We start from the raw sequence: 27241 nt of genomic DNA, 5'->3' as shown, positions 1-27241 counted from the left end.
AAAAGAAATGTTATCAAATAAATATGAGTTTTAAAATGACATAAACCAATTTTTTTTAAATGTTTTAAGAATGCTCATCATCATTTCCCAACCATCCATACTTTAGGTTGTGGTATAATTTATAAGATATCATCAATACAAATGATGCAAAGCAAGTGATCCTACTCAAGTATATGCAACTTTAGTGTCTAAAAATAAAAACAAACTTTGAAAACTTCGAAACTCACCATATGGAACAGGTTTTGTATTAACAGAGGGACACAAGCATATCTTGTTTTTCATGTTGCAACTTTTTATTTGGAAACAAATCTTTCTTGCTTTATAGTGTGTATATATCTACATTCTCAAAAAGTATGTTTTGTTTACATATTCAGCATTTGCAGAATATTCTCTGACCACTTAGATGAGTTACTGTACCAATACACAGAAATCAACAATGCAGTTTCAAGTTTCAACAGCATGCTGACGAATAGCATCATGTGGAAGCTGATTGGGAAAGAAGATGTTTAAAATTGAACACATTTAAGGGACAGACAAGCTAAAGAACAGGCATTTAAGACAGCAAAATTAAGACCTTATGCGTCATTGTCATTCTCCAACAGGAACATTTATTTTACAACTGAAAGTCCAACAACTAATCTAAAAAAAAGCTTAAATGACTCAGATATACTCAGATATTTATTTTAGGATTATCAATGTTTCAACAGCTAACAAAATGAGAGTGGAAATGTAAAATTATATGAAGAGCTGAATCACTAAAATCCAGTGAACTAAAACAAATTGGATATAACTACTTTGCTGGTTTTAACTTACTGTTGGATCAGGAGAAAAAAAATATTGAAGAATAAATCTTGGAATGTCTCTAAGTGAAATAACAGCATACTGTTTACACTGAGCAAGCAACCACCTAATTGGCAAACAGTAATTGAAGTTTTATTTCAGTAACAGCAGCATTTTCACTCAGCCTTTCTGGTTTGCAGGTAAGCAGCACAGATAGAAGAAAAGATCTTAATAAAAGTATGAAAGATATTGATTTCACCTCTGCCTGTCCTTTATTTGCAATTTTCAATAAAAAACAAACAAACTGAAAATATGTTAAAGCTGAAATATGCAGACTATCAAACTAAAAGCTGACGTAAAAGAAAATGTCTCTATAACATTGTTTTCAGTTGCTATGTTGCTCCTTTAAATTACCAGCTTCACCCTAAGGTATAAATCAGGTAATAGCCTTAAAGGTGTAAAAGAAATTGATAGCTGCACATAAACTTAAAAAACTGAGGTCCCATTTCTTTTTTGGTGAACCACCCAAGAACTAATTCCTGCTAAATATCCGAACTACATGCCAAGGCCTCGGAGCCACGCAGTCTGTTCTTCATCCCAGCAATACGACTGACACACAGGAACACAGAAACCTCGCTCCGAACACTTTCTCATCCAGTTCACTCGAAGTTCTAATACTGTCTGAAGACGATCGATTTTACATCTTATTCTGTGTGTGTGTTTGTGCTTAAGAGGATCACTGAAGCACACACATGGAGCTGCGAGGGGTGTTGGCTGTCCTGGCTACGGTGTCCTGACTGTAGTTCACGATGTCCGCCTTCACGACACGCTGTAAAAATGGAAACAAAAGCAGAGGGTTAAAAATCTGCTGCAACAATTTCATCAGATACCATTACTAAAGGAATCTAAAAACTGGGAAGTTGAAACCATGAACTTGCACACTTCAAAAGGGGACCTCTCTTTTTCAGCATGACATTAAATCAGACTTAGCGTTTTCTTTTTGGGTCAGTTAGGATTACAAAAATTATTTCTATTTTGCGTAATGCCAGAAAAATTTGAGATTATTATATACACTGCTCAAAAAAATAAAGGGAACACTCAAATAACACATCCTAGATCTGAATGAATGAAATATTCTCATTGAATACTTTGTTCTGTACAAAGTTGAATGTGCTGACAACAAAATCACACAAAAATCATCAGTGGAAATCAAATTTATTAACCAATGGAGGCCTGGATTTGGAGCCACACACAAAATTAAAGTGAAATGTTCCCTTTATTTTTTTGAGCAGTATATATATATATATATATATATATATATATATATATATATATATATATATATTATTTTTAAGTACAGAAGTGTACATACTGCACATTTTCTTAGTACTTGCTAAATCTGCCTTTTATACGGCATGATTTGGTTAGAACATTTGGGCTGGCAAAAATCATTATCATGAAAAATGGGGGAAAAAAAAAACAAAAAAAAAACATCTAAAATTTAATTGTCCACCTCTCCATTTACTGGAAAGGTAATGCCTGCCACCTGGCCGGTTCCTTTCGCCAATAAGCAGGAACATTCCCGGTGATGTTTACATATTTGTTTGGTATAGCAGGCCCAACATCTCAGTAACATCTTTAAGTCCTGTCCTTGAACTGCAGCATCATTTGCATTGTCAGATCTGTGCTTTGTTTTAGAAATACATATTACAGAATGTTCAGCTAGTTAATAAAACTGCCGCATTTTTTTTTTTTTTTTTTTGCTGCAAAGTAAAACAACTGCACATTTTTCACACAAAGTAATTCCATAATTTTGAACAGGGATTGTAAAATGTAACATTTAATGGGGGGTTTTAAATGTGTACAGAGTGATTTACTACAGTTGCTGACTGTGGGAACATATGCAGCATGCAGACATACGTGGCGTTGGTCTGACTCTGAATAAGCATGGTCTCAAACTGCTGAGCTGTTTCTTCAACACAAGGCTCAGCATGTGGCCAGAAATTAAAACTCTGGTTGAAACAAAGGTCTGGAGGTACCTGGAAGTTGAAGTTACCATCAAGGCAGGTCAGTAAAATATAATTGAATCACTTGTAACATAATGGCAGAGAGGTAATGAGTAATCAGGTTCTATTATATTTTTCTAGAGGTGATATCTGAACTACAGGGACTAGATTACCTACTGTGATCTAGACTGTGTTTAGATCTACTCAGTAACTGAAGTGACATACTTTAAGTTACTGAAGCAAACAGATTTTGCTTTGCTGAGCGTTGTCCTGTCTAATTGGGCCTTCATCGTGTGGGTAGTCCACCAGCTCAGCTTTCACAATCCTCTGAGCAGTGGATGAATGCAGAGAAGGAAAGATGAAAAACAGAAAAATGGCAGAGAGCACAGTAAGAAGTTTGAGTAAAGACAACAGATGGGAAACGGAGTAAAATTAACATCCAAAACATGAAAAATAGCTCCAGTGGGCACAGCTAGGCCAAATATACAAAATCAACAAGAAATCAATCCATCAATCAATCCATCAATCAATCCATCCATCCATCTATCCATCCCATGTCCCTACTGGGGTCGGGAGGGCTGCTGGTGCCCATCTCCAGTGAACTTTTCAGGCGAGAGGCAGGGTACACCCTGGATAGGTCGCCAGTCTGTCGCACTAATGTACATTAGTTTTAAATTAATAATTATTCAACTAAGATTATTAAACTAATTTAAATTAACTTTAACCGGGATAAAAAAAGAACCTCAGATTAGAAACAGGATCTAAAATATATTTAGCTAATTATTTTTAACAAACGTTTGAAACTCAATTGTTATTGATGTTGACAGGTATTACATATGACTTATTTGCTTCTCGATTCACTTTAGTTTTTGGACCAATGCAGGCTGAGTTTTAGGGTTATTATTTTTTTTATTGAAATAAGTATATGTCTGATGGCAGTTTTATAGAAACCGACCCTTTTTTCTGCATGACCACTGGAGATCAGTCCACACTGCTGAATTTCCCGGCTGCTTTTCTGATTAATGAGCCGCCGAAGCCTGGTGTCGGGGTTACTGAGTGATCTGCAGCCTCACTATCTGATCCGGCAGACAGAGAACCAAGATGGAGAGGGCTGCCAGGCAGATATAATACCGTCTGGGGGTTGTGACCCTCATGTTCAGCTCTCTAAACATGACAGCTGATAATGAGGCTTTGCTGGGCCTATAGCTACAACCAGGGCCATGACCTGCTCAAAGCCTCATCTCTGGATGCATGACACAAACATTAAACTCTGGCGTTCTTTAAAAATGCTTATACTTTTTTTTTCTTGGAAGAGAAACAATGAACATTCCTTTTTTAATGCTCCGTAACATGTTGATTTTATTTCACTCCAGTGTTTCACAAGACAAAGATCTCAGTATGCAACAGTTCTTTAGTAAGATTATCATTTTCTTATTCAGTTATTTTTATCAATTTGCTGAAAACACCAAATGCTGCAAGATCAACAATTCATTCCAACCAGCTGGGCTTCCATAGAAAGACTTTTCATAGCTATTATATAATGAACTGACTTCGAGTGTACTATAATATACCTAGGATCGTACGTACTTGATCCTGAGTGTCACTGTACAACTCTGTTGGAATAAACTGCAGTGATCTAGACTGATTTTAAATCGGTACTGGATACCACCTGGTTGTGTCAAAGTGACTTGGAATAACATTAGTTCATTTTATGGTACACAAGTTAATTGCATTAGCTGAATGCATTAATTTAATTTCAAATTGATCTACATTTTAAAAATGTGTTGAAAATGTAACAACTGGTAAACATATTTCTCTTAACCATAAAACAGATATTTGTAAAATGAACTGGTTTTTGTGGAGATTTTCCTTCTTTACTCTCCTAGCCAAGATATTTGTGTTGTTGCATTAGAAAGACTCCTTGCCTTCTTCATGTTCACAATGGATTATTGAAGTTATGCAGAATAGATTCTATGTCCACACTGAAAGAAAACATCTGAAAGTATTTTTTTTTTCCTAATTTCTGGTGTAAATATGTTAGTACACTTGAAATAAGGCAAATCTAACTCCCAAGTAACTTTTCAGTATGATATAGGAGGTTGTTTAAAGTCACTAATTCCTTAAAATCGATTTTAAAAAAGCACTAATTCCACTGGCAGATTTTTCACTTTTAACACAAGATTTTTTCCATAAGTTAAAAAATCTGCTAAGAAATCGTACGTGATAAGATTTTGTGTTTTTCCAGTGCAGCTTTTACACCATCTGGTAACAATTTCTGACATTTACTGATAAAAGGAAATATGGACAATAGCTCTCTCTGAATGATAATGTGTGCACATATGTTTTTAAATGTCATTTTCTATGCAACTCTGCTTAATTTCACCCACTCCCCAACCCATCCGCCTTTCCCCTTCTTTTTGTTTTCTTTTGGTACATTTCTCTAAGTCTAGCAGATAAGCATGTGGTTAATTTATAAGCAGTATGATGTTCTACATACGTTTCCTTTTTTTGTCCTAATTTTTTAAGAACTTCTTTTTCAAAAAAAAAAAAAAAGAACATTAATTAAGATATTCAATTTGAGGAATCCTCACCTCAAATTGCTGTGGGACATTCATATTTTAGAAATATTTGGCCATAAAAGTAATCTTGACTTAAACTTTATAGTTGTTTATTTGAAATGTTCCATTTTTTGGCTCATGTCAGATTGTCTCAACCCTTTTCCTCAAGGTGTAAAGTGGATTCAGTCAGTCACCCAGCCTGATTAGTCTGGATTAACCTGTTGGTCTCAGGTTGTCATTCACAATGACAGGGGTGTCAAACTCCAGTCCTCAAGGGCCGCTGTCCTGCAGTGTTTAGATGTGCCACAGGTAAAAAACAGTGGAATGAAATGGCTTAATTACCTCCTCCCTGTGTAGATCGGTTCTCCTGAGCCTTGTTAATGACCTAATTATTCTTTTCAGGTGTGGTGCAGAAGAGGCACACCTAAAAGTTGCAGGACAGCGGCCCTTGAGGACTGGAGTTTGACACCCCTGTCACGAGAGGACCCAAATTTGGGTCCTCTCGTGACAGACAGGTTAAAGCACTTTTCTTAACTGACAGAACTAGCAAGGGAGGGCTGGGAGAGGAAAGTAGATGGACAGCTCTATTAGTGTGTAGTCATTTTCTGTTAGTCAGCAACCCTGTTGGTGATGGGAGTGGATCTTGGGAATTTGGTCAGTCCTTCTTCTGTAAGCTCTCCCTTCTCTGGGGGTCTTGACCTCTCTGTAGCCCCTATGCTCATCAACCACTGCCCAGCCAGTGTGGCTCCAGCCGTTCATATCAGACCCAGGATTAATGCTTCTGGGGGAGGTGGCCTTGTAAATCCTACAGCTAGCACCATTGGGCACCTTGGGCTGACTGACAAGCGGAGACCCTGTTTCATCCTAAAACGGTGGGAGATAAGCTAAATAAATCAGACAACCCGCCCTAACCTCCTCACCCTTACAACTGCCTACCTTTGACCCCGGACTTCATGCATTAATGCGGTCAGCGTGGTTCTATTTACAGAAGGACCGAGTCAATGGTAGGAAGACCATCACAGAGGAGCAGACGTAACAAACTCATGTTTACACAACAAAAAGTACAAAAAGTCAGGGTGTGGTAACCTTTGATGACCTAACACACTCTCTGTGACCTCCCTTAAGTTCAAACATAACACAGCATACACAACCCCTTGCTAAAGTTTTGATACGCACTTAACATTTCTACATTTCATCATGTTTTTGCAACAAATCTTAATGTATTTTGAGGGATTTCATAGACCAAAACAAAGTGGTGCATAATTCGTAAGTTGACGGAAAATGATGAATGTTTTTCAAATTTTTTGCACAACTTAAATGTGAATTTTATAGAGCCTCTTTTTTACTCTGATACTGTAAAACAAAAGCCATTGCAACCAACTGGCTTTTAGAACTACACTTAATTAGTAAATGATGCAGTTTGGTGTTATTTATGTGTCTGTCTGTATGCAGTTTCCTACTCATTTGTATGGTTGTTATTAAAATTTACTGTCACTTAGAAAATAAATCTATGAAAAACCTAGTTGAATAAAGGAAAATAAAACAAAATATTAATTTTAGAAAGGAAAAACAAACAAAAGTGGACTCTATTCTACGATTAGGTGACTGGCTGCACCACATCTTATTTAGCAGTATCAGAGTAAAGAAGGATGAATACAAGAGCATAGCAAACCATATTCTTCAGACTTATTTGCAAACGTTTTTTGTTTTTTTGTTTTTTTAAACCAGCTATCATTTTTCATTCAATTCCCTATTATGTACTACTTAGCTTTAATCTATCACTAAGGGTTCCTGGGCAGCAGACCAGGGTGTTTTATAACCTTATGGTCATCCATGAATGTTATTATCATTTCCCCCAACAAATCAAGAAACAATACGATACTGAAGCTGTTGTTTGATTTCTCAGTGAACTAGAGGGACAATTCACTATTACATGACATCCTGACAAAATTAGGTCCATTAAAATCTGAAACACTTAGAAGAATCTGGACTGATTATATAATATTAAACACATATTCTTTCAATCGTAATTTGTGTTCAGTGATACAGTAATTAATAGCATTCCAAATTGTTTAAAATTTAAAGCTTTGTTTGACATCTAAGCCAAACCCAGTCCAATAACCCAGGCTCCGGTTAAAACCCAAGAATCAAGCAGCTAAAACACCTTCGATGTAATTGTCCATTTTAATTTCTGAATGAGTGTGTATGTCAGTAACTCAAAAGCAAATGATCATTGTGTTAGAAAAAATATTTTTAAATGATAAAAATCATGAAAAGCCCTTTATATTTTAGAAATCTGGTATTTCATACATGCCTGGAAAATGATATAAAATTCAATACTTTTAAGGACTAGTAGGATCCTTGATCACACAAATGAAGTGCAGATTGTGGTTGTACCGTCACAATATGTACCAAAGTCCAAGGGGTATCAATGCTTATGTAATGTATTCAAGTACAAGAAATATCTGGAAAAAGAATAAATAGATTTGGTGAATTACTCAGGAGTAAATGCTAATGGCTCACCTGGGACTGCTCTATTTCTGCTTTATTTAGCTTGATACCAAGAATTTCAGCTGCTACTCGCTGGAAACACAGATAAACCTGGAGAAAGACAAAAATAAAAATAAAACATACAAACTTTACTAAAAAACACTGAGCATGACTCAAAGGACGGTTTTACAAACCGAGTCCCCCGTCTTGGCCGATACAAACTGACTGATGAGGCCGTTCTCCTGGCACAGGCGCTGGTGTTTGTCTGCCTTTATGGTCCTCATGTGCTCCAGGTCGACTGCAGAGAAAAGACGCCCTGATGTGAGAAATCTTACAGAAGATGGATGGATGGATTTATATAGTGGTTATAGAGCACTCTCACCGGGTTCACCGTAACATATCAGAACATAAACAGAAAGGATTACTGTTTACACACGAGTTAAGATGGAAGACGTCTGCCTAGTGTACAGAGGTGGTACACATAAAGTCACTGCAAAACAAAACATATTCCAATAGTTATATTCAACTCAAGTCATCTTCTGTAGAGGGCTTTGAAATTATTTATGGCAGAAGTTTCAGAAAGGGAATGAAAAACTTTGTGGCCCAGAGCTCCCATTCCCAGCTGGTGTTAAAGCTTGATGTGACACATTCTTTGGTGTAAGTTTAGCACGGTTCTACCCTAAAGCCATGAACCTCTTTTTGACCTGAGAAAGAAAAAGCAGCCCATCTGTGGAGAAAAACATAAGGAACAATACATGAATGACCAAAGACTTGAGGCTACACTCATATTGAGAGAGTAGATAGAGAAAAGAGTTTGACTTATGACCGTCCTGGGCTTTTAAGGTGGGCGCAAGGATCCAAGAGCTGAGACCATTACCTACACACTGATCCAGTGAGAAGGCACAATGACAGCATCCTTTATAGTTATTGTCAAGATATTCCTGTTCCTTTAACTTCTGTGCAGTGACACCGAGAGCTTTCCTGCTCTTTCTGCCCTCACTAAGGGGGTCATCCAGGGGTCGATAAGGAAGGTCACCCGGGGGTCCTGCAGTTGAAAGCAATAGCTTGGCTCTTTATTTCTGGCTTTGTGCAGGGAGGTGGCCACGCCCGGTATCTGGTGCATACATGTCTGTGTTACCTGGAGGAGGTCAGGCTACTGTAAGGTGTTACATTTCTCTCGCCCCGGCTCTGAGTTTTAGTCTTTGTGTGAGATTTCATTGAAGTTGTCAAGGATTTAGCCCGTTCTCATGCCCCTCAGAGTTTTTGTGAATATGTGTATGAGAAGATGGTGGGAATAAAGATAAACTTAGAGAAGGGTAGTTGATGGAAGGCAAGAAATGTAAGCTCTGCAATAATTTCATAATAATGTCTTTGTCGAAGTCAAATAATCTATGAAGAACAATTTTGCCCATGAAACATTTCTGATAACTACTCAATGTGACTGTTTAGTTGTGAATAAACATTGTTGCCTCTCACAGCAGGTTATCAATTCTAGTCATTGCCAGAGGAGATACCCAGCATATAACAAGAAGTAAACGGTGTTAATCCTTTGGATCCTGTGCACTTGGGAAGAGTTATTCATCATTTGTCGCAGTCAGATTAACCAACATTAACAGCCTGTGAGCTAGGGAAGACCTATCATTGTTGGGTAAATGGAGTTGTGTTTGTAAATTCGACCCACAGAAGTGAGCATCGATGAGAAGAGCTAAGTTGCAGAGAAATCCTGAAACTAGTACTTCATCTGATTTTATAAAACATCCAGAGAAGACTTTACATTTTACACTCACATGCTATGGTAAAAGAGAAGAAAACACAGGAGATAATTCTGTAAAATAATAATTAAGATAACATTTTAAATTAAATGTGACATTGTCTTGTGTGAAGTGTCACAGGCAAAGAGCTTAGAAAATACAGTTTTATTAGGATTAGCGTTTTTATTAGATACCAATAGTTTTATACCAACAATTTTGTTCTGCATAAAAATGTACAACTTTAAAAGAAACAGTAGCTCAATAGATTATATTTTGTAGAATAGTAGAAAGTTGAATATGTAGCTCTAGAATGAGAATAAAGTTACTGTTCAGGAGTGAGTTATTGTAAAAATGTACATGTCCAAAGTAAAATTTCTCCAAACTTTTGTGAATTATTAATCTTGTACATGGTGAGATTTATTTGTCAAAATACTGTTTATATTGATGGTCAAGTTAACTAGACTATCATCAAGTCTGTAAATGGTAAGGATTACAACCAATAAACATTTATGTAGCTCCAATTAGTCAGAGAATAATATCTACTTTTGTACATAAAATGTTTTCTACACCGTGGTCTGTGTAAACTGAATACAAGGCTAATCCTAGAGTTTTAGTGTTTTACTCCATTTTTCTCCCTAATGTACCCTTCTCTACTTATCAGGTCAAAACAATCTTCCTCCAATGATCTGGTTTCCCTCCGTTTCTGTCAAACTGTACATCAGCTTAACAACCTCTAGGAAGTGACTGCAAACACGAAATAAACTGTTTAGGCCTCCGAGCGAATAGAGATAGTAGAGAGGATCATCACTCGTCATGAGCGATTGCCCTCCCTCTCTCTGGTCACCATCAGTGTTTATTTAAACGGTCTTTCTGTGGTTGGGCTGAATTACCAGACAACGGTTAGAGATTAATATCTGCTGGATGAATTGGGCTTTTACCGTAAATAATTAGTTTGTTATAGCAGTGACCTATTAAATGAGGGTAAGACCAAATGAGAGGAAAATATCTCCTCCACCAGTTACAATCTAATGTTGATCTCAGCTGAGCTCCTTCATGGAAAGAATCCACTCACTGGCAGAGCTGACTATCCTGAAACCCGGCAGACACAGATACAGGTTTTTATGTCTGTTGAATTTTAGAAAATGAAGTGGATTCATAACCTGATTACCACTGATCAGAATAATCTTGTTGTGTAGAGACAAAGCAATCTATTGTCTCTTTCATTTTGATCATGAAAAAGAGACAAGAGGATCATATTTGTAGCAATATTTTTACTAAAACCCATACAAAGATAACACCAAGTTTTTGATAGGTAAGCTAAAAATTATTTTTGGAAAATTATTTTTATTCAACAAAAAAGTTTCTTTCTGATAGGAAATGAGACACGCCTATGTCAAAAGATAATAAAACAAGGTCCAAGAAGCATTTGCTACTTCGAAATATTAATATTACTTCAAATCACAAGAAATATGTTGGTCAAATTAAAAGATTACTTAAATTTAAGTCTGCCAAGGGCATGAATTATGTTGGGCATGCACAACTGTAAGTAGATGAAAAACAGTAAATAACAAATCCAAACATCCAGTGTCAATGACATTAGTTTTACTTTTATTGTCAAGAAACCGTCATCCTGAGGTGAGTCAGTCTTCATTAGGTCAAAAGAGTGATAGCATTGTATTGCATGAGATTAATATGCAAGTTGCAGATGAACTTGAAGCATACATGAATGGTATACATGGTATACAAATAAGAGCTGTGTGGCTAATGCTACAGGCTCTCTCTTTGAAACTGTGTGATGGGGACATAAAGCCTAAAAAATTATCATTGCAATATCACTATTCAGTCTGCTACAGCTGATGATAATATCTGACTAAGCTATTACCCACTACACTGTGCTGGAAGAAATATTTCAGTCCAGTCATCAAATATTGCATAGCTCCATTTACTCTCCATTTACTTTTCATGAAATATAATGAAAAATGTTTTTGGGACAGTTATATAAATCTAGCATTTTATTGTTAAGATGTAAAAACTACTGTTATCAGCAGCCCATCAAAGTTTTATTTAGCATTTTTAACCTAGGCCTTCATAAGGTCTATGTTACTCTGATAATTGTCTGGCTTAGAGCTATCTTCAGCTGATCAGATAAATTAGCATGAAAGTTTGGCACCAAGTTTGGCATACTGCGTTTTTAAATAAAAAATAAAAAATAAAAAAAACATTGACAGATCCAGCTTTAGTAAAACTATCAGATAATAGGTTAACATTGGCTAACCAAGCTGAAATCATGGAGTGAATTGGACTAGATTGTAAAATCCTTGGTGTGTTATTCAAAAGCACTCTGTGATAACAGAAACACCTACTCACTGTTCTGCTCAGTTGGCTGCTGGGGAGCAATTGGAACAGTTTATTCAGTGAGCAACAGCCAGAGAATAAGCTTGAAATAACACAGTTAATTGCCGACAGCCAAGTTTTAAACCAAACAGCAGTTGGTGCGTTGGAGAGTTATGAGGACTTAAGGTGGAATGTATGAAGTGTGTGTGCTCCTATGTGTTTGTGTGTGTTAGTAATGGCTAGTTGTGAGTGTGCAGTCAGTCTTGAGGCTCTACAGGGTCATATCCCATTAAGTGAAAGTTACAAGGTTGAGCTTAATCAACCCCAGGGGAGACCCTATCACTTCCAACATTACCTCACACTATGCCTTTAAAACCCTCTTGCCTCAGTTTCCCAAAAATATCAACCATGAATCTATAGGCAAGGATAATCAACTTTAATACAGACCTTAATGGCATGACTTACAATGTTGCAGTCCAATTCTTCACTTAAATCTTCATGGACCATTGACTCTAAAAACATCTCTTAACAAATCTCCAGTTCTGCAGTTTAATACGGCACAGTGAACCTTAAGGGCAGCATTAACCATTAAGTGGTTGTTAAAGGTTAAAAGAGCTGTACAGTTCTTGTATAACATTATTAGATGTTCCAAATATACAAAGAATATTGTTTGAAGAATTTTCTAGACTTAATAAGCATTTCACTACATGGTATTATTTTTTTTCAAAAGACAGATTTTAATGATAGGATATATTCCTTAGTGGTGCTTGGAACTAGGAATGGGATGGTATATCAAGGCCTCAACAACTCCAGTTTTTAAAAGGCTGAAACTTTCTATCATACCATTTGTACAGTTCAAAGTTCCTTTAATGAAATGTCTAGGAAAGTGCCAGAGACACTGAAGTATTCTTCAGCCATTTGGGGCATAGAGTAACACAGCACTGTCCTGCCTCACTTGCTACTGCTTGGTACCATTTAGCTGGTAAAAACAAGATTGAGACACTTGCTCCTTACTATAAAAAACAACAACAACAAATCTGCCTGTCTGAATACATCTATTGTCACAAAGAACATTGTTGGAACTAAAGGTGCTTTAATGAAGATATAGGTGTTTTTATACCAAATCAGCCAGGTTACAAGCTGCATGTTTTGTAATAAATGTTTTTTTTTTTTTTTTTCTATGAAGAAACCTTCAGACAAAAATAAGGACCAAGATTGGTTTTGATCAATGCTGTGCTTACCTGTAATAATGTGTTTTATTCAGGCTACCGTTTATTTGTGGCTGTTTTAAGACTAGTATACTGCTAATAAATATAAATAAAATCAACTGGTATTACTGGAACTATTTACCTATCATCTTTATTGAACTGCAATATGGTTTTCATATAAAATCAAAAGAATGTAGTCATTATATTTGACATTTACAAGTTGAATATTAAGGTTTTTTATATAAATAGAAAAAAAAAATATTGGGACCATTTTATTTATTCACTTTTTTTCCATCACGCTGGAGTTGCCACTTGATCCTATTTTGTACGTTATGGTGTCTTATGCCATTTTCATTTTTTCCAATTCCTGTCACATCTAATAAATTACAAATTATGCTTTTCAAAACTAATAAATTTGTCGTGGATATTTTTAGGGGGAAAAAATTCAATTAGACTAGTCTATCAGAAAGTCTGTTTGTTGCATGAGCAGACAAACAACAAGCATACTATGAAAAACCAATGAACGCTATACATTAAAACATAAATACAAACAACTAAAGTACAGCCAGAGGTCTTTTTATTTGTACAGTGTAATGGCTGAAGAGGAAAACATTTCCATTTGCTGCAGCTGTGGAATTGAAAATGTGCTTCTCGGTTCATCCAGTGTGAAAAGAGCAGTCAGGGTTATCCATGATGAATAACCTTAACTGAATAATTAATCCAGAAATTCCAGAAGAAATTCTCCATTCCCTTGCAACACTAAAAGTATGTAGTTTTAAATCATTTTTAATCATACCATGAGAATCTAAAAATCATTCACTCAAAGTAAAACGTGATGCAAAACACCTAAAATCAAGGGATTTTGTTAATACAGCAGACTAAAGAGGTTCTATGTCTGTATGCAATTTAAGAGCCATTAGTGGAACATAAAGTAACTAACTTTGCAATTACACATTCAGTTGCACAAGTTTCTTAAATTTCACCACATACTTCAATACATTTTAAAAAGCCACAAAACGTAACAATGAGTACATGGTCACTTAGGATGTTAAGTAACCCACACTCGTATATAACTGCAGGGGTCTGAAAGAAGCAAGAGTCATTTTTCCTCATGTAAGATTAAATGTAAGCGGCATTTTATTCAGTCAATAAACTTTCTGGTAGAAGATACAGGAAAATGCTTAACAGTTTAAAAAGTCAGTAAAAGTATAATAAATCATCCTGATGCGATGTGTGATTGAATTAGACGCTGATTTAACTTTCACAGCACATGCGGCTAATAAAACAAAATAACTGCTGGATTTTATGTGAAGCATTTAAATGACTGAGTCCAGCATGACTCAAAGAGAGCTCTTAAAACTGTGGTTTTTATACCCAGAGCAGAATGATGCTGAACATATAATACATGCAACATAATGCAAAAAAATGGCAACTTTTTCCCCCTGCTGAAAATTGCACACTGGTGCTTATTTTCTCATTTGAGAAATGAAGTGAAATGACGAGAAGTTTCACTGATTTCTTCAGACTAAGGACCTTTTCAGAAATCAAATAAGAGTCCATTTCATTAGAATGCAACAGTGTAGGTATTGTCTAAAGTTTGCAGTTTGTTTTTAAAATGCTGGAATACTTAATTTACTGCAGGAGAATCTGAAACTTACTGTAGTATAGCCCGAACAGCCAGTTATAGAAGAGGAAAGTAAAATTAGAGCAGAAATGTCCCTGCCCAATGTGGTAACAATTTTTCTCTGACTTCAGACATTGTCTAACTTAATCTAAACTCGCAGCAGAATTATTAGAAATAATAATCAGTATGTTTAAGTGTGAAGGTAAGTTGATAATATTATCTTGGCTTTTCTGAATGAGTACAGACAGATGAAGTGCTGTTAGTTAGGCTGGGTGTTGTCGAGGAGAGCGAGGCCCGTGCAGGAGTCCTCGGGGGGTTCCTGACAGAGACAGAGCGCTCTTTGTGCAGCGGTGCCCCTGCCCCGGTGGCCTGAAACGGGCCAGCACCGTCGCGGGACTTGCTTTTCTCTAGGTCAGAAGTGTTCTGTCGACAGCTCATTGATCACAGATCATCTCGTCATTCGATCGCTGCTCGCCAAATGATGTGTGGACACAAACACGCGTGCAAACACATGCACATGAATTCACACTTTAAAGCATAATCAGATACTCCACGGCGGCTATTAAAACAATGCGGTCTTCCTCCCCGATGAGGGAATGTATAGCAAAGTGTCCAGCGGTAGCTTTGCAGGCGGAGAGCGAGCTGGAGTGCCGGGCTGTCACTGGTATAGTAAAACATGGGGCCAAGGGCCTCGCAGGCTGGGTTAACGGGCTCCAAGGACTCATGAAAAGTGAACAAAAAGCCCAGTTCTGAGCCGACCGCACAAGACGCAGCCCGGGGTTTCACTGGCCATGTCCTCTGCTCTCTCCTGTTGCTGTTAAACTAAGTGGACTTTTATGGGAGAGCAGTAATGGTTGCCTCTGTGAGCCGGCACCATAACTATAATAATTATACAGGGCATGGGAAGGTTTTCAAGATTATATGCATCTCATCTCCATACGTCTATCTGTGATTATGAAGTCTCCACATGGATGTCAATACGTTAGACTGGCCACAGATGTCCCGGCAGCGAACCCTAATGTGGAAAGTGTTCTGATCACATCTGCCTGAATAAACAGCTTCAAAGTTAAAATGCGAAGCAGAATCTAGTTTCAAAGATATGATGTCATATTTCAAATTATGAAAAACTAGCAAATAAAGCAAAAAAAAAAAACTGGAAGAGCTATGTTGCTTTTTCGCATACATGTATAATATATGCCTGTGGATTCACATCAATCAGTTATTTGCCCAGTCCTGTGTCAGCACGGGCCCTTCCAGGAATTCCTCCATATCAATGTTGTGAAGCAGTGAAGAAATAAAGTATAGGCTGAGTGTGATGAGGGTTCCAGGCTGCACTTCGGTCAGGTGGCTAAGCTGTGCTGTGCAACTCAAATGGCCCGTGACTTACCACACAAGAAGCTATTTGAAGACTGATCATCTACTGCATGTGCAACAATATTTGCTTTATGGTTGGCTAGAATGAATGAGGACTTTCCATGTTTCAACAGGCGTAAGAATCAAGAGAGACGAATGCAGGGTCAAAATTTTTTTCCATTAAATCCCAGCATTTACATTATTCTGCATGGACAATCAGAGCAGAGTTGTAAATGAGAAAAACTGCCAATATATTGTCAATTTCTCATAATCCTAAAAATAGAACAAATGTCTTAATTAATGGTGAGTACAAATCTCTGCAGTAGTGATTTTACACTGATTTATAACCCACAGTGTAATGCAGCTTTAATTCTTTATTCATCTCTCTCCATCTTGTAACCCGAATCCCCATTTCCCATCTTTTCCAGATTTGCAGACAGACAGCAGCTTACAGTCAGTGCGGTTAGCAAGAAAATTTGATACACACATTCACTATGACCCTTTACCTTAAATAAAATGTGAAGAGAAACAGGAAAGATTGGATTTGCTGTAAACTGTAAACATTCCAGGTCTCTACCCAACCATACACTACGCCTTACTGGGTCTATATGCTGTATATATAATGTTTTACAGCGTCAAACCTGTGGTCTTGCTGCCCACAGAGCAAAACAGACACTGCTGACGTGTTCATCCCTCCTATCTGGGGTGGGGGGGTTGTTGGGTATGAGTACTGGGCTTTTGTCCCACCACATGTCTATTGTGGCTAAACCTTTCCCCTGGGGGCAATTAGGACCTTTTAGTTTGTTGTAAGAGGACCTAAGTACGAGTGGGTTGAGCCAGAAAAAACATTTTTGAGCTAAACCAAAAACAGAAGTGCATTGAGCTCCTCTGCGCTCCTGAACTTCTGAGCATCTCTCTATTAAGAAATGTGCAGGCCTACACTGAACAGACAGGAACTGTGGCAGCTTTACAGGGGCAAAGAGGTGACAGGGTAGGGAGAGCTGGGGAGAGGGGTGGGCTTCAAATCCACCAAAGGCCAAGCCAAGAGGGCAAACAACTCAAGACTGACAATGTTGTTGGGCAAAGACATGCTTGGTGAGAAATGTAGAGTTAGAGGATATCCATGTTTTACTTGAACTTTCACACAGCTGAACGGAAACCTGGGGCGAGAGAAGTGCAACGGGCAACGGTATGCAGTGAGATCTGCCTTAGCATGCAGAAAACAAACACATGCATGTTGTTTAACACAACAGAGAGACAGAGCAATGAAAGGACATTACTGTAAGCAAAGGCGGCAACAGCTGAGGTGTTAGTCCACCCCTGTGAGAGATAAGCATAAAGAGTGGGTAGAAGCACGTGATTGAAAGAGTCTGTGTTTGCACAAGGATGAAAATGAATGCGCAAGTATGTTCTTAGAGATGATGACAGATAGACGCTTGAGGAAGAAAAGAAACTACAAGAGCAAAAGAAAAAGGAAGGTAAGCCATCTTTAAGGGTGCATATTCTCTCAGCGCCGAGTCCTTATCTCTCAGATAACATTTCCCATGGCAGGCCTGAGTGAATCGCCAGTGAACAGTGATGGAACCACAGAGCAAAAAAAACATGAGTGATGAGGAGGGGTTAAGAGAACTGAACCCATTTAAGTCACCCAAATAAGGGCTGTGCAAGCCTGTGATAGATGCTCCAGAGTTCCTGAGGGAAAGAGAGCATGGCAGTGGGAATGGTGATGGGTGGGGAGTGAGCGAGGGGTCCTGCGATCGCCACTTAATGAAAACAAATTGGGCTGACAAACGACACAGGCTTAATGTCCAAAAAGAAATATGTAAACTAAGTTTGAGCAGTCACGTAAACCACTTCGAAGTAATACTCAACCTTTTAAATAAATATATGCTACATAAGTAAAAGAAACATGCTAGATATAAATACATGTTTATATTTAGAGTCCCAATGATAACTACATTTTCCATGTGTTTTTATAGTCATAATCTGACTGAAGAGGCAGTCAAAAATAAGCAGAATGCTTTTGACATGAAGAGTGACAGAATCCAACTTTTTGGAACTTTCGTAAAAAAAAAAATAAATAAATAAATAAATAAATAAATAAATAAAAACTACACTACAGTTCCCCTGTATGTATTAATCCAGTTTCTGAAAAGTACACTTAGATATGAGAAGTTACAGATTCAAAGTTGATCAAAACTTCCCAATAAAATTCCTACAGCTTTAAGCTCATTCAATCAGATTCCAGAGAGATTGATGTTTCTTTGTTCCCCCTGACTTTATGTGGGATAGAAAGACTTTCCCCCACCTGTTGCTGTGCATTGCCAGTCAGTAGGCTGAAATAAGGCTACAAGACAGTTTCATGTGAATATACAGAAGTGTGATCCATCACTCTGATTAAGGTAACACTGTTTAAAAACTACAGTGAGCAAGTTACCAAAACCGTGTCTGCTAAGCAAACAGCTTAGCAGACACTGTTAACCAACCAATATTATCTTGGCATACTTCTGTTTCTCTATGTATCAACATTAAAATGCTAAATATATCTTATCCATTCAAGTAGCAACAGGAATAATTGTTGCTAGTCTATTTTAAATAAAAACTTTAATGATATTACAGTTTTGTTTTTAATTTCTGGATAAGTACTGTAACCCTAAGCATTTTTACTTAGGGTTATAGTTTTTTACGAACATTACACTGGTCTATGCCTACTTTACTATAAAGTTTTTGTGTATCATACGAAGTTGCATGAAGCAGCATTGTAAGCACATTTGTAGTATGTTTGGATAAACTGATTACTACATTACTAATGTGTTCTCAGAAACTTCACAAGTGTCTTTTTACCGAAGCGTGTCTGTACGTTTCGATGCATAAATAATGGTGCTTACACACATGTTCCCTCAGAAATCTGTTTCAGTCTGAATTGTTACAAGTGGTGCTGTTATTTAACAAAAGACTCAAGCAGCATTTAGAGGCAAGAATGACACTGATGATTTAGTTACCCTAAATGATTTACAAAAACCAGATTGCAGTCACAGTTATTCTGAAAAGCTATTTGTTATCAGCTAGCAGAGGTAATGCCAGTAATAAAACACCATGGTGTAATACCCCTTAAAATGCCCCATAAAAAACTCCAGAAAACTCTCAAATACACAAAACTATGTATTTTGACTTGTTCATTAAGTCTCACTAAGAGGATACCATCTACAATCAATGTTTTCCTTACGTTTAACTTATTGAAAAGCCTATAAAAGCAGTCTGAGTGGTTAAACACCACAATCTCCCCAGATAGGAGCCCTCACAGAGACATAAATCTGAAGTGTTTTGCTAAGCTCCTTGTTATGGCTGTACTTCTATTTCAGCAGTCACAAACATGTTGCCTCTCTCTGTGCAACATCATGGGAACCATCTGAAATCTAAACTTTGCTTGAAAAAGAATGTGGTGTATTCATTTGCCCAACTTACTGTTAATGTCTGCCAAGGATAGAAGTTGGAGGCAGAGCAAAGCTACAATTCTTGGAGAATAAAAACTCAGACGCTGAAGCGAGAAAAGAAATTGGAGAGCATACATTGTGAATAAAATAGAAGAAGTCAACATGAAATAGCCTCATTGCCTGTGCCTTACTGATTTTAATTCTTGAGTCCACAATTAGACTTTCACAGTTTGCAAGTCTTTTAGGGTATCTGTACCAGTTTGCACATGTAAAGGCTAAAAATGTTTGCCCATTTGTTAAACAACTTTAGTTCACAGCCCTCCAGTCTGACTGTGCTTAGTTTGCACGATAGATCAGGAAGAAATCATCATTTGTGCAGTATTCATAACACAAAGGACTGTTCAAAGTGACAAAATTGTTGGTTAATACATTCCAGGAGTTATAAACTTGAATTTTACATGGCAATGCAATATGTAGCCAATATGTAGGCAGATGGGAAGGGTCTCACATACTCCTCATCTCCCACTCTTTAGCGTTGAGATTAATTTACATCTACCACCATTTATCTTATGCCAACTTTGACAAGCAAAAGAAACACGTGTTAATCCTTGTTAATGAAACGCATTCCCACACAATGATGCTACCACCACCATGTTTCACTGTGGAGACAGCATATTCTGGGGGAGGTTGTGGTTTAAGCTTCAGCTTTAGTCTAATTTAGTTTTTAGTTTAGCTGCATTTTTAGTTTATGTTATCTTGTGCCTCTCACAGTAGCGGTATGGTCCAGAAGATTGTCAATAGATCTTCACTAGTGTTTCTAATTTTTTGCTCTTTTTGTTTGCAATGTCTGGTGTTTTTTATATGCTGTGGAGAAAATTGTTAAATCTTGATTTCATGAGCTTTATCTTATTCAAAATGTTTCTTGTGTCCATACATGGCTTTGGGAAAACATTCCAAACATGTCTGATATTTGTTTGCAAACAACTATGAAAATTCTGCATTTCCTTCCACTTCACAGTTATGCACTACTGTTGGTCTATCCATGTAAAATTATTCAAGTTTGTGGTTTGTGAAAAAATGTTAATTTCAAGTCATCACACAGATCACAAGACACTGTGTCAAACTTCAAGATCCCTGAAAAATGACAAGAGTCTTTGGCAGGGCTCAAAGATTCATGTAGTCTTGTAAAATAACTGATTATTCCTAAAGGGGCAATCTGCGTGTGGTTTTGTTTTTCTTTTTTCAGCCTTTAGGAACAGAAAAAAACAAACATGGACCATGAGCAGTGCCGTAGCCATTAGGGTGAGAGCGTAAAGGTAAGTTGGAAGCTACAGAGCCTAACAAAGTGATGGGACTACCTAAATATTACAGTATGCACACTTAACCCACACATCTAAAATCTAGCCTAAATACAGAGGCGCCCAGAGCTTAAGCCAGGGTATCCGAAGTTGCAACGGATGTGAAGACAAGAGAATCTGCTCCAGACAGCTGAATTAAAGCATGACCTATGGTCCCTGTTGAGTAACATTAGGGAGCTTTCAGTGAGCAGACACCGCTCTGTTGACTGTTCATCATTGCTCGGGAAAGTGGACAGTTGCCATTACACGCACACACACAAACGCCTTACTTTACAATAACACAGCGGCAGCCATGACTCCACATTTGTCAAGAGGATGTTTAAAACGAGTCTTCATTATTGGTCTTTATTTTGGAGATGGAGGAGAAGGCGTGCAGACTGATAGGAGAAGAATCATCTGGTTAACATCGAGTTCCTCACCTTAAGCGACTACGTGGGACGGGATAGGAGGGGTGGGGGGTGTCGGGGTCGAGCAGACGGGTACCAACTAGGAGGGAAAGAGCTGCTGATAAGCAGTAACCTGGGTCTGTTGGCTGAGGGATATTAAATCATAGTCAGTCACTCCCATGAGTTCACAAACACCAGCATTCCCATTGCTCTAAAACTCTCTTATCACACCAATCAGTTATCTGGATGCTCCAACAAACACATCTGCTACCATCAAAACACTCACTCCTCCACATGCAAACACACGCATGCAAAAAATATGCATCAGAAAGAAATTCATCCAGAGAAGCTCAGCCTAACAAATCGGACCTAATTTTAGTCATAACTAATTGAAATAAAAATTTTTATAAACAATATGAAGCACAGTTTTTAAAGTGAAGCATTGAACTTACAGTGTCTTGTAAAAGTACTGAAATCCCTTGAACTTTATTGTCTTTCTTGAGGGGCTTTTTTAACACAGAGCAAGACAAATTAGTGCATAATTGAAAAGTTGAAGGAAAGCTGCACACAGTTTTAAAGTATTTTCCAAAGTAAAAATCAGAATTTTTTAAAGGCCAATTATTGGCTTAAAACTATTTTTCTATAATTAGAATTGCATGTCACTACCAGCTACCATGGCTCAGGCTCAGTCAGATTGAGTGGAGGAAAAAAATCAATTTTCAGGTCCTTCCATAAAGTCTGAGTTAGATTTAGGTTTGGACTTTGGGCAAATCTTTCATTGTAGCTTTACGCTCAGAGTCACCGTTCTGTTGAGAGGTGAACTTCTGGCACACTCCCGTCTTTTGCAGCTTCTGTTTTTTCCCAGAATTTCACTGCATGTAACTCCATCCACCTTTCGATCAGCTCTGGCCAGTTTTCCTGTTCCTGCTGCAAAATAGACGTGTCTTAGCATGATGCTGCTATCACTCCATGGATGAAATTCTATGTCCAAGGGTGTTTTCCAGAGTTACAATAGGCGACCTTTTGGCCACTTCACTGATCACTCCTTGTCAGTTGAGGTAGACAGCCATGTCTTCACAGGCGTGAAGTCTCACCATAATTTTTCAGTTTTTGGAAGGTTGATTGAACAGTTCTTCATGAGATTTCCAAAGCTTAGAATATTCTCCCTAAGCAGTGTGGTTTTATGAGACTGTTTGTCAGCCAACATTGTCTAGGAAACCTCTGAGGCTTTCAAAGAATAGCTGGTAGGTGACTTCAAGGCTTTCAGGTTAAAAGTAAAAACATAAAAAAGAAATAATATAAAATCATTATTTTTTTCCTTACACTTCACAATAATTCTCTACTTAATTTTGATCCATAACATAAAATATAATTAAAATACATTGAAGTTTGTGAGTGCAACATGACAAACAGGGGTATAAATACTTTTACAAGACATTGTGTCTGTAGGTGAATGTTATACTTACTTTTGTTGCCCACCAAGAAGACGACAGGCTGGATATCAGATTCTTCATTTGCCTTCTTCACCATGCTGAACCAATCCTCCAGGTTCTCAAAGCTCTGGTAGTTTGTGATGTCATATACTAAAAGAACACCCTGTACCGGAAAAGGAAAAGAATATTATTAGTTTTTGATTCAACAAACATGCATTAAATTATGGCAAAAAGGAAATAAAACATACATTTTTGTTTGACTTTATCTGAGCCAAATTGATGATAAATATCAAGTAAAAATAGAAACAGTAGGTGGCACTGCTTCTCTTTTTACAGTGAGCTTCATCATTTGTCATTCATGATTCAGATTCACTGAGGTCAATTTAGGTCATCTCCTCTGGGCCAAAGAATGTAGGTTGTCTGCTTAGAGACAGTTTTCTCCACCCTCAGTAATCCAGAACAGTGTAGAAAAAAAAGAAAGAAAAAAAACAAAGTCACGCGACAATAACAGACTCATGTTTGGGTGAACAGTCAGGTCGAGAGGTGTTTACATGAACATAAAAATAAAGTAAAAATTATAGAGACAGAAAGCCTGCAAAACCTGCCGACTGAAATTAGGATCAATAACACTGATAGCTCCGCCATCGTTATCGATACTAAAACTTTTACTTTTCGAAGAACTGGAAAGCAGTGAGTGCAGAGGAAAATAACTCTCCTTTTACAGCATGATGCAACATGACTGAAAAGCTTTTTGTTGCTTTTTGTTCAACTGACACGCACTGTCACAACACGTAATGTTGGCGATGACAGGTTAGACCTCCGACAATTATCCAGAGCCTTTCTGAACAGTCATGATTGATTACAGGATATTCAGTGCCAAACAAAAGGCGTTAAGTTTTATGCAACTCTGATGAGAAAACTTAAAGTAAGCAAAGTGTTATAAATTGGCAAAGATGTATGACAAGAAGGAAAGAACAGAAAAAAATACATGATTTATGATTAAACTTTTAGTATGCTTTGGAAAATGTTGAGAAAGTTCCCCCGTCAAGGCAGAAAAAAAACACCTTTTTTGTTTAGATGAAAAGTTATACATTCATATAGCTGGTACACTGGAACAAACTTTAAACATTCACAGTATTAATTGGGCCCCCTACTTGTGTATATTTATCCTGACACATAATGCTACAGGTGGCTCTCAGTTTATTAAATGCTATTATGTATGCATTTTCAATAGAAATAGCACTGTTCCTATGTCATAACAGTCATGAGGTTTTCATACAACAACAGTCTTCAGTCAGAGGCCTCTTCAGATTTGTTTGTTTCCATTTTTATTTGCAATAAAATGTATATCCTTTTGCAATATTTTTTATATTTTTACACAGGAGAAAAGGGAAAAAATTATTTACATATAGAATCTCAAAATATTGGTTCAGTTTGAAATGAATTATTAGGTTATTACGCAAGCAGAAATGTTCCTTTTTAATGCTTTTTGAGCGTCAATATGCATTGTAGATGTTATATTTTATATATTATTTAGCAAAAGAGCAAAGGAGTGACAGGCTCTGACGATGTTTTGAGAATGGAAATCTAGGACTATATGATTGTATTAATAGTTATATTTCTTATGCTTCAAGTGGTTCACCACACTATTCAAAGCAAAGAAACATACTGTACAAAGATCAACAACATAAGAGTGAACTTACATGAGCTCCGTATACATATTTATCCAGCATTTTGCCCCCTAATGTTTGGCCTCCAATGTCCCACACTTGCAGGGTCACATTCAAATTGCCTGGAATAAAGATAGAAGACAGAAATAGGTTAAACATAATCCTGCAGTCCACCTTTTTCTTATCGGTTACAGCTCTTAGAATAAAAAGTTGTAACAGGCAGGAAAGACTTTAAAAAAAAACTTGAATTATGCATCAGTCAGAAACGGATTACTCCAGCATTACAAATATTCTTCAAGATATAAATATCTTGATCAAAGTTACTTTGTTAATGCTCTGTCAGCTAAAAAAATGGATAAAATATGATCTGCCTGACATTTAAGGATTTCTTTCCAGGATTCTCTTTCAGTAAACACCATAGTCCTGTGGAAATGATGGATTCCACCACAGCCTATGTTTTGCATAGCAGATTTATTTTATTTATTTTTTTTTTTGGTATATTAAATACTTTTTTCACTTCACACAAAATGAAAACAATAAAGCAGTAATTAATCTTTCATGCTAGGGGCTCCTAAACTGGCAGCTCATATGTAGCTAAGATCCAAGTATATCAAGCAGAGAGATAGAGGGGAATGAATATGTCCGCTTACCCTCTAATTTTAAAAGTCTCAGTGACTTTTTATTTCCCTGTTTGCATTATGCCATCGCCTGCCAAGTAGGTAAAGTGAGGAGAATTATGTGCAGTTAGGGGAAATAGCAATAATTAAACGCAATAGTAAAGACACAGAAGACTGTTCTGCTTATGCTTGTGGAAAGAGAAAGGAAGAGTTGAATGATGGGAAGTGAGAGAAAGACCAAAAACCAAATAAATATTTTCTTCCTTCGGAAAATGAAAAGGGCTTAAAAAGGAAGAGGGAGGACCAGACACTGAGGAACTTGTGTTTGAGTGACGGCCTGCAGCTCCGATGGGGATGAGAGCGTGCGCTGTGGACACGACTGGATGAGTCAACCCCTTCAGAAGTCCTCTTTTTAAATAAAAGACAGGAAGCGTTGAGGTTCACAGTCGATACAGCTAGACTATACACTGTCAACGTCAAGTTACACCAGGGAGCGCAATGAATTACAGCTCCTTGGTGTCATAAAGAGCCATCCCCACCCACCCAGCATGCTCAGACACCAGCTTTCTTTGTGTTTTAAAAAGGCTTGTGCTGACTCAACACAGCCACTGTCATTCTGCAAGTGAGCAAGACTGAAACACTAAAACTAGAGATGGTCCGATCTGATTTTTGCTGGTCGATATTGATTTATGGTTTTCTTTCAGGTCTGATCTACTGATTCAATTTTTTGTGGCACAAAAAAATTCTCATAAATTATTTGTCTGAGCTGGGAAGTTTCAATTCAACAGAAACATAAAAGAATTATGAAGCTCCCATATTTTTGGGAGTACAAGTTACAGTTTTTTTCATGGTTTGGCTGGTCCTGCAACATATACTTTTTTTTCCTCTTCATGGTACATTTTTTGACTTTTGAGGCTTATGCTGCAGAGTGACTTAGCAGTTCAGAAAATACAATTTTTCTTTTTAAATGCTAAAGCATATATCCCTATCCTTTGTCTGACTTTTTTATGAACTAAAATAAAAGTTTAATAATATTATGCTGGTTGATGTATTCATAGACCAAAAATGGTGGGAGCTTACTGTCTTAGTTTTGAAAAGGTCAGTAGAAAAAATTTTTTTTTTTTTCTTATTATTTTACCTACAGATCCAATAATGTGAAATTTTGTCCTCTAGCTATTTGAATGTTAACGTCAAATAGACAACATGTTGCTAATATCGCTTATCTTAGTGGGATTTGACGTTGATGAGGAGAATAGGGCCCAATAGGTCTGACAGAGTTTATCAAGTGGATTTTAGCTCCTGTCAGGCCCCTGCCTTTACCTCACTGGTTTGGCAGGGACATCTGGAAGAAGTATTGTTATAAAAAGCACACACAGAGGAGGTTGTTGTGTGCCAGTCGGCCTCGTCTCACCTCTGCCTGCGTTGGAAAATGTACATTAAGTTTGACAAGCTGGGCCTTCATGGGGAGAGGAGCCAGCCCTGGCTATATGCTACTCTCGCCCCTGATGCAGAAGGCCCTTACAGCCCCATAGAGACCCGCACAACCTCTCCAAACCGAGGGCGAGCGGGGATCCTGACAAAATTTGGGACCACCCAGCTTGAGGAGCCACCCTCCTCTTCATCAGCTCATCAACACCCAATTCCCCAGAAAATGGGCCATTTAACAACTCGGGTGTTGACTCCAGCTTTGTTGCCGCCCCAGTGATACAGACATGCAAAATCTATATTTAAACTGAGCCAACGGTTTTAATACAGAAGGGATCACTGGGTTTCAAACAGAAAAAAGAAAAAAAACACCTTGAAAAGAGAGGAGAGATCATACAATTAACAGCATTTGTTCAGATCCACATTAAGTAGATCAGCACAGCCTGAGATGATAGTTGGCTCTTTTCAACCAGACTCCACCACAACATTTTTGGGGGTTTAGTTCTCCTAAGCCTTCTGAGCTGAAACGGACACAAAATCAAAACAGAGTCCCTCAGCCAACTCACGAATCAGCATGACTTTTACTTTTAGCACTTAATTTGCCTTGCTTAATGTTGTTTTATTAGTAATGAAAGAATGGAGCCACTTTCGAGATTTCTGGATCTTAGGCTTTGGCTGAGGATGAAAAAAATACATTTAAATGCAGAAAATCCCTATTTTAGAAAGAGAAACTTTAAAACAGGGTACTTTCTTTCAAACACAGCAAAAAGCCGTAAACATTTAAGTTTTAGATTTGATGAGAATATATAAAGTG

General features: G+C 37.4%; 1 protein-coding gene across 3 annotated transcripts in view; it reads right to left on the bottom strand.

Annotated features, from left to right (window-relative positions):
• Positions 1-270: 270 nt before the first annotated feature.
• The window catches only part of rab28 (RAB28, member RAS oncogene family), a 33042-nt gene continuing 6071 nt past the window's right edge, over positions 271-27241 (bottom strand). For 2 of the 3 annotated variants that reach the window (XM_015057887.1, XM_015057888.1), the window contains 6 exons: positions 24419-24507; positions 22749-22878; positions 8029-8132; positions 7868-7945; positions 3012-3113; positions 1520-1609 (listed from right to left, as the gene is read on the bottom strand). In XM_015057887.1, the coding sequence (XP_014913373.1) occupies positions 3018-3113; positions 7868-7945; positions 8029-8132; positions 22749-22878; positions 24419-24507 (497 nt within the window). In that variant the 3' untranslated portion in view covers positions 1520-1609; positions 3012-3017. Of the gene's footprint in view, positions 1610-3011; positions 3114-7867; positions 7946-8028; positions 8133-22748; positions 22879-24418; positions 24508-27241 lie in introns of all 3 variants that reach the window. The other variant, XM_015057890.1, reaches the window with a different exon arrangement.

This window comes from Poecilia latipinna, unplaced genomic scaffold (assembly GCF_001443285.1).
Source record: "Poecilia latipinna isolate Pla-1442-1.1 unplaced genomic scaffold, P_latipinna-1.0 Scaffold1498, whole genome shotgun sequence".
NCBI lineage: Eukaryota > Metazoa > Chordata > Actinopteri > Cyprinodontiformes > Poeciliidae > Poecilia > Poecilia latipinna.
This window is presented reverse-complemented; position numbering and strand designations above follow the sequence as displayed.